The sequence below is a fragment of the Serinus canaria genome, chromosome 27 (assembly GCF_022539315.1).
Source record: "Serinus canaria isolate serCan28SL12 chromosome 27, serCan2020, whole genome shotgun sequence".
In the NCBI taxonomy this organism is placed as follows: Eukaryota; Metazoa; Chordata; class Aves; order Passeriformes; family Fringillidae; genus Serinus; species Serinus canaria.
The window spans coordinates 64,214-76,834 of NC_066340.1; the positions used below are offsets into that span (position 1 = coordinate 64,214).

The 12,621-nt window shown below is 61.8% G+C and overlaps 2 protein-coding genes and 1 non-coding gene across 7 annotated transcripts; 1 reads left to right on the forward strand and 2 right to left on the reverse strand.

Moving 5' to 3' along the window:
- Positions 1 to 615: 615 nt before the first annotated feature.
- Positions 616 to 689, reverse strand: TRNAN-GUU (transfer RNA asparagine (anticodon GUU)). Its single transcript has one exon. It is a non-coding gene; the product is annotated as a tRNA-Asn (tRNA).
- A 1,736-nt stretch (positions 690 to 2,425) lies between these two features.
- PCGF2 (polycomb group ring finger 2) lies at positions 2,426 to 10,515 on the forward strand. Of its 5 annotated transcripts, none has more exons than XM_050985734.1 (9): positions 2,426 to 2,485; positions 4,863 to 5,036; positions 5,252 to 5,348; positions 6,613 to 6,668; positions 7,080 to 7,130; positions 7,217 to 7,418; positions 7,674 to 7,722; positions 7,885 to 8,001; positions 8,512 to 10,515. In XM_050985734.1, exons 2-9 carry the CDS (start codon positions 4,925 to 4,927, stop codon positions 9,319 to 9,321), a joined length of 1,494 nt encoding a protein of 497 aa, XP_050841691.1. In that variant the 5' UTR covers positions 2,426 to 2,485; positions 4,863 to 4,924; the 3' UTR covers positions 9,322 to 10,515. The 5 variants fall into 5 exon arrangements, with proteins under 5 accessions (XP_050841691.1, XP_050841692.1, XP_050841693.1 ...); XM_050985737.1 differs by lacking the exon at positions 2,426 to 2,485 and having other exon boundaries at positions 3,494 to 5,036; positions 8,512 to 8,592; positions 8,960 to 10,515; XM_050985739.1 differs by lacking the exon at positions 2,426 to 2,485 and having other exon boundaries at positions 3,495 to 5,036; positions 7,310 to 7,418; positions 8,512 to 8,592; positions 8,960 to 10,515.
- Positions 10,516 to 10,781: 266 nt separating this feature from the next.
- CISD3 (CDGSH iron sulfur domain 3) lies at positions 10,782 to 12,477 on the reverse strand. The gene is made up of 2 exons (XM_009096619.4): positions 11,700 to 12,477; positions 10,782 to 11,411 (listed from the first exon to the last, which is right to left on the reverse strand). The coding sequence occupies exons 1-2, from the start codon at positions 12,270 to 12,272 to the stop codon at positions 11,232 to 11,234; spliced, it is 753 nt and encodes a 250-aa protein (XP_009094867.1). The 5' UTR covers positions 12,273 to 12,477; the 3' UTR covers positions 10,782 to 11,231.
- Positions 12,478 to 12,621: the final 144 nt, after the last annotated feature.

Here is a 12,621-nt window from a genome sequence, read left to right on the forward strand (position 1 = left end):
CGGGAAGCGCCGGCACGGGGTGGGGGGCGGGATTGGGGTCACGCCACGTCCCGGCCCCGATGTGCAGGCAGAGCGCGGCCCGTGCGCCCTGTGGTTTAAAATCCTATTTTTAAATCCTATTTTAAAATCCTGTATTTAAAGTGCTTTTTTGAGGGGTTTTCCGTCACAAAAAGGACCTGGCAGGAGCCGGAGCCCGCGGTCCGCCCGGTGGAAACAGCCCCGCGCAGAGCCAGGGGGAGATCCCCGGGATCCATTCCAGCACGGCCTCGTGCCCGGGGTTAAAAAGGAATTCCGGCAGTTTGGGAATTCCATCATCTCAGGGCAGAGAAATTGAATTTACAGGAGTTTTCAGAGAGGGGAAGCTCAGTCTGGCAGCCTTGGGACCCCCTTCAGCTTAATTTTGAGGCAAAATACAGGATTCGGATAGAAAGAGGAATTCAGGTGTGACTTTAACGTCCCAAAACGTCCTCGAGGGAGCACTGCGGTGACGGGCTGGGGACACCGGGAGCCGCTTCTCCACCTCGGAGGGAGGGCCGGGAGCTGATGCCAGCCCCCGGAACGTCCCCCGTGTCGGGATCCGTCCATCCCGGGAAAAGAGGGAAAAAGAAGCTGTTCCGTCCCTGGGTGGGCTCGAACCACCAACCTTTCGGTTAACAGCCGAACGCGCTAACCGATTGCGCCACAGAGACCGCGGTGCTGTATGGTGGCGTGTACCAGGTTCCGTGAAGGAACCAAAACGGGAGCGGGACACCGGGAACAGGACCGTCAGACAGGAAAGGCAGCGAGACACTGGGAATACCGGGAATGGGACTGAGACCGTGGAAACGGGAGCGGGAACGGGATACCGGGAATGGGACACCGGGAATGGGACATTGAGAATGGGAACGGGACACCAGGAATGGAATCGGGACACCGGGAACGGGATACGGGGACAGGATACCGGGAACAGGACAGCGGGAATGGGGAACAGGGACAGGCACCGGCAACGAGCACCGGGAGCAGAACACCGGACAGCGGCCCCAGGCACAGGGTCACGTGACAACAGCACCGGCCCTACTGGAACCAGCACCGGGACACCGGAGCCGGGGCAACCCAGCACTGAGACCGGCAACGGCTCCAGCAGGCACCGGCCCCGCCATCCCGGGAACCGAGACAGCGGCACGGACAGCGGCTCACCGGGAACCCCCGGCACGGGGCCACCGGGACGGGTCTGGGCTGTGAGCGCCGGCAGCGGGCGGGGCGGGGAGCCGCCGGTAATCCCGGACATGCGAGAGCCGCGCTCCCTCAGCGCCTCCCGCTCCTCCTCCTGCCCCATTCCCCCTCCTTTATTTCCTTCCCGGCTTTTCCTCTTTTTTTTTTCTCCCACTCTCCTCTTTTCCTGCCTTTTTTTCTCTCCCTCCTTCCTGTTCTTCCCTCTTTTTTCCTTTCCTTTTCTCCTGTTCTTTTTTCTTCCTCTTCCTTTTTTTTTCTTTTTTTTTTTTTTTTTGCTGTCATTTTCCCGGTTTTCTTCCTTTCCTTCTCCCCGTCGTTTTCCATCTTTCTCGAATTTCCCTCCATTTTTATTACCTTCCTTTTTCTCCTTCCTTTTCCCCCAATTTTCCCGTTCTCCCTTTGTTTCCCTAATTTTTATTTCCCTTGGTTTTTTCACCTTCCTTTCCCCCCCTTCTTTTCCATTTCCCCCTTTTTCTAATTTCCCTGTTTTTCTTCTTTTTCCCTCCTTCTTTTCCACTTTTTCCTTTTCTCTAATTTCGCTCTATTATTCTTCCATTTCTTTTATTTCCTCCCTTCCCCCACTCTCATTCTCCGTTTTCTTTATTTCCCCCCTATTTTTTCTCTATTTTTTCCCTTTTTCTTTCCGTCCCCTTTCTCCAATTTTCCAATTTCCCTCTTCAAATTCCTTTTATTTCTTTTTTTTTTTTTTTCTTCCTTTCTTCCCCTCTTCCCTTTCCTTCCCCCGAGGGTCCCGGAGAGGGTCCCGCTCGTCCCGGGTCACAACTTGCGGCCAAAACGGGGTCCCCAAGCGGGGGAGACGCTGCGCCCGGAGCTTCCATTGGGCACCGCATTTTGGGGCAATTCCAGCGGGTTTTGGGGCTCTCTCGTTTCCCCCCCACCCCCCGGGGTCACCGCGATCTCCGGGGCTGGGGGTTCCGGGGGGTCCCCCCAATCTCGGCCCCTCGCTCTCCTCCTCCGCAGCCCCCCAAAGGAATGAGGTCACGTGAGGCGGGCGGGGTTTGGCGGCCGCTAGAGGTGGGAAAAAATTTTTAAAAAAATTTTAAAAAGGAGGAAAAAATTAAAAAAAAAAAAAAAAAGGAGGAGGAAGGAGAAAAAAAAAAAAAAGAAGGAGGAAAAAAAAAAAAAAAGGAGAGAGAGAGTGGAGGGAAAAAAAAAAAAAAAAAAAAGGGCCGCGGCCGCAGCGCCGCCCGAGCCGAGCCGAGCCGCGGGAGCGGAGGGGCGGCCGCGGGGCCGCCGCTGCCGCCGCCACCAGGTAGGGACCGGCTCCGGTGCACCCCCCCCGGCCCGAGCCCCACCGCGGCCCACCCCCCACCCCGCCGGCCCCAAAGATGGCGATGGCCGCCGCCGCCCCCGCTTTGTGCCCCGGGACCTCCCCGGCCGCACCGGCAGCGGCTGCTGAGCCCCGACAGCGCCGGAGGGGGGGGCCCGCGCCGCCCCCGCACCGCGCCCGGCGCGCCGGGGCCGCTGCGGGGCCGGGGGGGCGCGGCGGGACCCCCCCGGGGCGGGCGGAGGGGCCGGGCCGCGCTGACAGCCGGCCCCGCGTACAAAGGGGATGCCCCGGGGCCACCGGGGCCGCCCCACCCCCGGCCCCACGGCAGCCGTGCGGCCCCGGTGGCGGCGGGAGCTGCCGGGGGCGCGGCCGGGCACCCCTCGGGCACAGCGCGGGGCACGCGGGGCCAAGGCTACTCCGTGGCCGTGCCCCTCTGTGTCCGTGTCCCCTCTGTGTCCGTGTCCCCCCGGTGTCCGTGGCCCCCCCGTGTCACGCCCCGCGGTCCCGTCCCGCTGCCGCTCCCTGTGCCCCTGTTCGCGTGTCCTTGTCCCCACACGCTCTGTGATCACTCGTGTCCAGCCGGGCTCCCTCCCCCTCCCCGCAGCTCCGGTGCTGCGTCCCGCACTCCGGGAGCGGCGGGGGGGTCCCGGCGGGCGCTGCCATGGGTGGCGGGGCCGCGCTCCGTGGCCGCCTCCTCGTGTTCTCGGCGCTGTCCCCTCGCGTTCCCGGCGCTCCGGGCCCCGTGGGCGCCATGCGAGGTCCGGGCCGTGCCGGGGGAGCCGTCCCGGGCATTTCCCGAGCCCCGCGCTCGCCGCCGCCGGGGGTCCCGCGGGTGGGGGCCCGAGTTGGCGGTGACTTTGAAACGCCCTTCCCCGCCCGTGCCCGGCTCGGGGGGTTCGGGGAGGGGGGACACCGCGCCGGACCACCGCCCACGGAGACAAAAGAGCCCGAAAGTCGCGGCCGGAGGTGCGGGAGCCACCGGCGGGACGGGGCGGCCCCGGGGGCTGCGGCGGGGCCGGGGTTCCGTGGGACCCGAGGCTTTGTTCCCCCGCAAGGGAAAGCGCGGCCGTTATCGCCCGGGTTATTAGAACCGGTTCGCGCCGGTGGCTCGGGCTCCCCCCTCCCGCCGAGCCCCGGGGCCGCCACTGGCGGCTGCGAGCACCGAAAGCAGCAAAATCCCCCCCAAAACGCAGCCGTCCCCGGTGCCCGGTCCCGTGAGGGGGGATGGAGACAGGGCACCACGGGACCCCCGACACGGGGAGGGGCTGGCAGGGCCCCTGTCCATCCCCTGGGGCTGGGGGCAGCACCCGGGGGAGGGGGGCTGAGCTGGGAGGGGTTTTGGGGCTCCCCAACCCCCCCGGGGCTCCTGAGCCCCCCTTGGCTGCTGCCCCTCCAGCACAGCGGTGTCCCCATCCCTGCAGCATCCTAGTCCCAATGGTGTCCCTGTGGTGTCCCCACTCCTGCAACACCTCCATCCCAGTCCCAGTGACGTCCTGTCCCTGACACATCCCAGCAGTGTCCCCATCCCTGGTGCGGGTGTCCTTGTGTGTGTGTACTGTAGCCCATACATGTCCCTGCATGTCACGCATGTGTCACTGTGTGTCCCTGTGTGTCACACACATGTCGCTGTGTGTTGCACTAGTGTCCGTGTGTGTCACATGCATGTCACGAGTGTGTCACTGTGTGTCACTGTGTGTCTCACGTGTGTCCCTGCATGTCACTGTGTGTCCCTCTCTGTGTCCCCGTGTGTCACACGCATGTCCCCGCAGTCGTGCGGTGCCACCGCTGGTGCCTCGGCCCTGCCGCCGCCGTGCCCCGCTCATCTCCATGACCCCTGGACTCCTCGTCGCCTGTCGCCTGGCCTCGGGTGGCAGTGACAATATCCCGGCTGCTGTCCAGGTGTCGGGGTTGTCATGGAAACAACGAAACGGCGGCGATCCCGCGCTCCGGCGGCTCCCGCTGGAACCGGGGAAGCGCCGGCGGCTCCCGGTGTCAACCTCGCCCGCCGGGCCCCTCTGGGTGTCCCTGCCCGGGGGAGGTGGCCGACGTCGGGCTTGGGGATTTTCTGTACGAAAACCCCTGGAATTTTGGCTGGAAATGCCTTTTCCACGGAACCAACCCAAAATGCACTTCTTTGGGGGGTGTGTGTGCACAGCCACAGATGGGGGTTTGCTGACAGGGAGGATTTGTCGCTGCTTGGAGGTGTCCCAGCGTGTTGGGGACCCACTTGGGGACACCCAGGGACACCCAGGGGTGAGGCGGGGGGGCTGGGCAGCTCCTGAAGCCGGGGGTGGCAGGGGAGGGGGGTGGCTACAGGGCTGGGAGTGACAAGTGACAGTCCCCACCGTGTCCCCTCCAGCGGCTCCTGCAGGTCCCATCTGAGGGGACCGCGGGGGGTTCCCGCCCTGGGGCTCCTCCAAGATGCACAGGACCACCCGGATAAAGATCACGGAGCTGAACCCACACCTGATGTGCGCCCTCTGCGGCGGCTACTTCATCGACGCCACCACCATCGTGGAGTGCCTGCACTCCTGTGAGTGTCCCGTGTGTCCCCAAGGGTCCCCTGGGTGTCCCAAAACCCCACAGTGACCCCTCCCATAGTGCCCACCCAGTGCCAGGCCCCGTGGAGCTGTGGGGGCTGCACTGGACAGGGGTCTTGTCCCCAAGCTTGTCACCAAGCTGGTGTGGGGTCCAAGGGGCTCTGTCCCCTTGTCCCCCGACTCACAGAGGGTCCCTCTGTCTCCACAGTCTGTAAAACCTGCATTGTTCGTTACCTGGAGACCAACAAGTACTGCCCCATGTGTGACGTGCAGGTGCACAAAACCCGGCCCCTGCTCAGCATCCGGTGAGCCCGGGGGGCCCCTCTGGGGGGGCTTGGGGGGCTCAGGAGGCTCGGGGAGCTCAGGGGACTCAGGGAGTTTGGGGAGCCTCTCATACCCTGTCCCTGCTCTGGGGGACAGCCCCGAGCACCTGGAGCAGGGGGACCCTGGGGCTCTGCTGCCGGCCCAGGAGCAGCTCCATCCTGGTCCCAGGGGTGTCCCCATCCCTGCAATATCCCAGTGCCAGAGGTGTCCCCATCCCTGTGGCACCTCCATCCCAGTCCCACTGGTGTCCCAGCCCTGCATTGCTCAGCTCTGTTCCCGGCCCTAAATCCTGCAGCAGAGGGGGTTTGAGGAGCTCTTCAGGTGGGAAGGGAGTAGGGACGGGGGAGATGCCACCACAGAGGGAGCAGCACTTGGGGACATCTTTGTGACAGCAGAAAGATGGCAGGATGGGTGCCCTGTGTCCATTCCTGCAGATCCTGGACCCCATCATCCATCCATCCATCCATCCATCCATCCATCCATCCATCCATCCATCCATCCATCCATCCATCCATCCATCCATCCATCCATCCATCCCATGTTCCAGGGGTGGCCCGTGGCCCTGGTGGCACTGCCAGGTCCCCACAGGTGACACGGTGCCTGTGTGTGACTCCAGCTCCAGGGAAATCCATCCCAGCTGTGGAATCAGTTGCCACGGAAACCACGCCCAGCTCCGATCTATGCCCGGCGTGTTTCCGTCCCGGGCTTTTTTCACCTTTTTCCTGTTTGTGTAGTAGCACTTTTTCTGTCCTTTTTTCCCTTCCCCCCCCCATTTTTTCTGGCTTGCTATGAAATATTTACACAGAGTCTCTGGTTCTGCCTGTGGGGACAGAGCCACTACTGTCCCTGAGCCCTGGGGGGTGATGACACTTCCACATGGTCCCAGTGTGGGGGAAAATGTGGGAAAAACTGAGAAAAAGTGGGAAAACTGGGAAAACCGTGGGGGAAAATTGGGAAAAACCTGGAAAAACTTGGAAATTTGAGGCTCTGGGATGAAGAAGTGGGAATTTGGGATGGGGAACTGGGGTTTGGGGGTTTTGGGATGGAGGATTGGAGATCTGAGGGTTTGGGTTGGGGAATTGGGGATTTGGGGTTTGGGGGATTTGGGATGGGGAATTGAGGATTTGGGGTTTGGGATGGGAAACCCAGAGGGGACTTGAGGGAAGCAGAAGCCCCAGGGTGCAGGGCACAAACTGCTCCCAAATCCCGCTGATTTCTCCCACTTTTCCTGTTTCCCCCCTCCAGGTCGGACAAAACTCTCCAGGACATCGTGTACAAGCTGGTCCCCGGGCTTTTCAAAGGTGTAGCCAAGGATGAGGAGAATTTGGGAATCTGGGAATATGGGAGTTTGGGGTGTTTGTAACTCATACCCATCCCCCTGAATTCCCGGGATCTTCCCAGGGATTTCCCATTCCCACAGGGACAGCAGGACACACAGACACAGTGCCCATGCCAAACTTTGGGACAGTTCTGGAGCAGGAGCTGTGGATTTGCTCCAAGTGCCTCAGGAATGGGGAAAAGTTTAGAATTTGGGGTGTGGGAAGTCCCAAAACCCCCCAGGATTGTGTGCCACTCCGGGGTTTATGGGATGGCTCTGGCTGGAGCTCCCACGGGAATTCCCTGGGCATTCCAGGGTGTCCCCTGTGCCCCCTTGCTGTCACCCCCCAGCTGTAGTGCTGTCCCCACTCATGTCCCTGTCCCTGTCCCCACAGATGAGATGAAGAGGAGGCGCGACTTCTATGCTGCCTACCCGGTGGCCGAGGGTGAGTGTCACATGTCACAATGTCACATGTCACATGTCACATGTCACAATGTCACAATGTCACAATGTCACACTGTCACATGTCAGTGTCACAGTGTCAGTGTCAGTATCACAGTGTCGGTGTCAATGTCCCAGTGTCCCAGCCTGCTCCCTCCCCCAGTCCGTGTCCCTGTCCCGCAGTTCCCCTGGGCTCACAGGAGGAGCGTGGTGAGGTGGCCGAGCGAGAGCAGGGCGCGGGGTCCGAGGATGACATCGTCAGTCTGTCCATCGAGTTCCACCGGGACTGTAGGTACGGCTGGCTCCGGTACAGCCCGGGGCTCCTGGTACGGCCCGGGCTCCCGGTATGGCCTGGGGCTCCAGTACCACCGGGCCTCCAGAACCGCCTGGGGTCCCGGTGCCGCCCTGGGCCCTGGAACCGCCTATGGCTCCCTGTCCCCATCTGGAATCCCAGCAGTGCCATCCCCGACCCCAGCGTGATCCCAGATCACAGCACTGTCATGCCTGATCCCCCTTTCCCCACCCCCTGTCCCATGTGCCTCTCCAGGGAGGAGCAGAAAGGCACCGTGGAGAACGGGGACCTGGACAAGGACAAGGTGAGCAAGGGGTGACACAGCGGTGGCACTGTGGTGGCACAGAGCCCTCGGTGCCCAGCTGCCTTGGGGGGGGTCCTGTGGGGCACAGGGGGACATCCCAAACCTGGGACACCCCAAGTCCTGGACTCCCCAAGCCGGTCCCCCAGAGCCGTCCCTCCCCAGGCGCCGCCGTGCCCGCCCGGCCCCGGGCTGCGCTTCCTGCGCTGCCCCGCGGCCATGACCGTGCTGCACCTGGCCAAGTTCCTGCGCAACAAGATGGACGTGCCCAGCAAGTACCGGGTGAGCCGCGCTCCGGAACCTTCCGGAATGTCTGTTCGGGAATGGTCGGGAACGCCTGGGAACGTTCAGGAATGATCGGGAATGTTTGGGAGTGCTTGAGAATGGTTGAGAATGCTCGGGAATGCTCCGGGGTGCTCAGGAATGCTCAGGGATGTTCGGGAACACCCAGGAATGCTTGGGATTGCTCAGGAGTGCCTGAGAATGTTTGGGAATGCTCTGAAGTGACTGGGAATGCTTGGAAATGTTTGGGAATGCTCGGGAATGTTTGTGAATGCTTGGAATGCTCAGGGGGCACTGCCCGGGTTCTGCCATGCTCAGCTCAGCTCGGAGGGGCCGTTTTGGCCATCCTGTGTTGCATCCACTGCTGATTCCTGCTTGTCCCAAATGTTCCTGCTCAGCCATCCCTCCCCTGGGGCTGGAGCCTTCCTTTTCCCATGGCCAGATCCATCCTCTCCCTGAGTCTGAACCCCTCCTTGCCCGGGGTTTGGATCCATCCTTTCCTGTCTCCAGGTGGAGGTGCTGTACGAGGATGAGCCCCTGAAGGAATATTACACCCTGATGGACATTGCCTACATCTACCCCTGGAGGAGGGTGAGGAAACAGGGAAACGGGGAAAACTGGGAAAACTGGGAATATCTGTGCTGGGAATACTGGGAAAATCTGTCCTGGGAGAAACTGGGAAAATCTGTCCTGGGGAAACTGGGAAAATCTGTCCTGGGAGAAACTGGGAATATCTGTGCTGGGAAAACTGGGAAAATCTGGTTTTGGGGGGATAAAACAGGGAATATCTGTCCTGGAAAAATCTGTAAATCTGTCCCGGGGAAAAGTGGGAAATTTGGTCCTGGGGGAGCTTTTCCCATAACAAATCCCAGAGCGGGGGCATTGGGGGGGGGGGGGGGGCAGTGCCGGTGTCCCCGCGGTGTCCCCGCGCGCTGCCAGCCGTGCCCCGTGTCCCCAGACCGGTCCCCTGGCACTCAAGTACCGCGTCCAGCCCTCCTGCAAGCGGCTCAAGCTGTGCCCGGCGCTGCCATCCGAGGGCACCAACACCAGCGGCGCCTCCGAGTGCGAGTCGGGCAGCGACAAAGCGCAGAGTCCCGGGCTGGCATCGCCCCCCGCCCTGCCCGGCCCCGGGCACGGCCCCCCCGGGCCCGCCCTCAACGGCTCCGCCTCGAACTGTCACCCGCTGCCACCCAGCTGCCACCCGCTGCCCCCCGCCCGCGGCCGCAAAACCGCCCTGAACGGCAGCGCGGGCTCGGCCCTGAGCTAAAAACCTCCGGGGGCTGCTGGAAACCCTCCTGGGACTCCGTAAAATCCTTCTGAGACTCCGAAAAATCCTCCCAGGACGCTGAAAACCCCTCCTGGGACTCCGTAAAATCCTTCTGAGACTCCGAAAAATCCTCCCAGGACGCTGGAAAATCTTTCTGGGACTCCAAAAAATCCTCCTGGGACTCTGGAAAACCCTCCTGGGACTCTGGAAAATCATCCAGGCACTCTGAAAATCCTCCAGGGACTCCTACAACTCCTCCAGGGATTCTGAAAAACCCTGCAGGGGCTGCTAAAAATCCTCCTGGAACTCCTGCAGACCCTCTAGGGACTGCTCAAAACCCCCCAGGGATTCCTAAAAGCCCCTCCAGGGATTCCTGAAACCCCTTGCAGACCTCTATAAATGTGGGTGTGTACATAGGGACAGAGCAGAGTTCTACGGAATTATTTTCTAATTTAAACAAGCGGAGAAGACACAAAAATGGCAGCAGATATTTTTTAATGTGGTTTGGGTTGGTTTTGTTAGGTTTTTTGTTTGGTTTTTGTTTGGTTTTGGGGGTTTTTGGGGGGTTTGAGGTTTGGGTTTGACTCGTGGAAGCTGCAGCCCTCCCCCCCATCCCCAGAGCTAGGAGCTGCCAAATCCCCAAATTCCCACATTCCCAAATTCCTAAATTCCCACATTCCTCCATTCCCACTTTTCCTGGAGGTTTTTCCCTCTCCTCCTCCTCCTCCTCCCTCCTCACTGGGGCTGTGACCACACAGGTGAGGGCCAAGCACAAAACCCGAAACCCCAAAAATTCCAAAAACCCCAGAGATCCACCCGGGCTCTGCTGTGGGGTTTTATTTCCCATATTTGTTTTTTTTTTTTTTTTGTTTTCTTCCAGGGTTTCACGCCCCAGCTCGGAGCTGCCAGCTCCAGCTGTTTCTGGATCTCATCCTGGGTGGTTTTTGGGTGATTTATTTGCTTTCCCTGAAGGCTCTGCCCTTCTGCACAGTAAATTCGGGGTTTTTTGGGGGGTATTTTCCTCCAGCTTGGTGGTGGCAGCACAAATCCCCTGGAATATTTTCTATTCCCAAGGTCCTGACAGCTCCAGGGAAATCTGGGGGCACCCAAAGGTTGGGATGGAGCTGCTCCCCGCTTCCCATGATCCCAAATTTTATTTTTTGGTGTCTTGCCCTTCCCAGCCTCTCCTCCTGCCCTCATGAGTGAGGGTGAGTTTGTAATAAAATAAAATAAAAATAAAAATCAGATTTCAGCGCCTTTGGCGAGGAGGCTCCAGAGAGGGGCGAGCATGGGAAGGGAGCAAATTCCTGCAGGGAATGAAACAATTCCTGTGTGGAATTCAGCTATTTCTCCACGGAATTCAACAATTTCTGTGTATAGTTCAGCAATTCCTGTGTGGAATTCAGCAATTCCACTGCCCAGCCTGGAGACACGGCCCAGGTTGGGCAGAGCCCTGGTTTGGGTTTGGGTGTGTTTTGGTGTTGGGTTTCCCTCTCAGTACATCCCACACTGCTCAGCGTGTTCGAATCCTGTTTATTGTCCTGGAGATGATCCCAGTCTCCGGGAATGATCCCAATCTCCAGGAACGATCCCAATCTCCAGGGCTCATCCTTGGTTCAGCCTTTGCAAACCTCGGGTCCGGCTTTGGAAATGAACAAACACCGCAGAGGCAGCTGCCCAGAGCCTCCTGAGAGATCCCACAGAGCTCAGATCCCACAGAACCTCCTGCCAAACCCCACAGATCCCAGAGGTTCCCCCATCCCAAACCCCACAGGTGCCCCCCCCCCAGAACTCTCACACCTCCAGGCCTCTCCCGCCAATCCCACGGTCCAGGGGCTGATTTGGGGCCGGGAGGCGAATCCCTGCAGCCAGAGTCAGGATTTCGTTGGGGTTTGGAGCCTCTCGTCCCCCCGTGCGTCCGTGCCGGGGTCAGGATGGGGGTCCCGGTGCTGCCGAGCCCCGCTCAGGCGCGGGGGGGCAGCGGCGCCGCCTGCACCGCGTCCTCCCGGTGGGAGCCGTCGCAGTACGGGGGGCTCCGCGTGCGTTTGCAGCCGCAGAGCAGCGCGGGGCCGGTTTGGGTGGGGGTGAAGCGCAGCGAGGACAGCCCCGGGGCCTCCTTCTTGTGGGAACCGTCACAGAAGGGCTGCGGACAAACGGCGACGGTGTCAAGGAGGGCTCTGGGGGTGGGCGGATGCTCCCGCGGGGCCGCCGTGACCCGCCCATCCCATCCCCGGAGCCCCCGGACCTTCCAGAGCTCCCCGGGGGTTCCCAGTCCCAGATTCCCCGAAGCCCCCCGGGAGCCACCGCGGAGTCCCCGACCCAGGAACCCTCGGTTCTCCCGAGCCCCCGGTTCTCCCGGGCCCCTCCGGTTCTCCCGGGCCCCTCCGGTTCTCCCGGGCCCCTCCCGTTCTCCCGGGCCCCCCGGCCCGACCTGGCGCTTGCTGTGCCCGCAGGCGCACCAGCCGTAGGTTTTCCCCGCCTGCAGCTCCACCGGGAACGGCTCCTTGGCGGCGATCACCGGCTGCGGGCGGGGCGCGGAGCAGAGCGACGGGACCCGCACCCTCCCCGAGGGGTCCCGGCACCGGCGGCCGCCCCCCGCCGCCCTCATCAGCGAAACGAGCGCGGCCGGTCTGGGCCGCAGCATGGTCCCGGTGCCGCTCCCGGTGTCGCTCCCGGTGACCTTCCCCGCGCGGCTCCTCCTCCTCCCGGCGCCGCCGGAAGAGCCGGGCGGGCTCAGCGGGAGCGCGGCTGCTCCGTGCGGGGCCGTTCCGAGCCGGGTCCGGGGCCGGTGCCGCTCCGGGAGGCTGGTCCCGTGGCTCGGTACCGCTGCCGCCCTCGTCACCCTCCCCCAGTGCCGATCCCGGTTCCCGATCCCGGTCCAAGTCACGATTCCCGATCCTACTGCACGGTCCCGGTTCCAGTGCCCCTTCCTGTTACCCGCTCCCAGGGCCCCAGTCCCGGTCCAGGTCTCGATTCCAGTGCAGTTCCCATTCCCGGTGCCCATTCCCGGTGCCCATTCCCACTGCCCCACATCGCAATCTGTCCTGATCCCGGCGCCGCTCCCTTTCCGGGGCAGAACACCTGGCTCAGGAGCACATCCCCCCTCTCTGTGCCTCAGTTTCCCCCCCTGGAGCCCCCGGCCTTCAGCCTCGGCCCTGGGAACTCCCAGAATCCTGGTGTGGGAGCGGCTTTTCCAGCGGGAATTCCCGGAATCCTGACGTGGGAGTGGCTTTTCCCACGGCTCCAGACCCAGTTTTGGGCAGGAAAGGGGCCAAAGCAGGGGCAGCACGAACCCGTGGTTTTGGGGCTTCCAAGGAATAAATCCTTGGAGAAGAGGAGGATTCAGGAGCTGT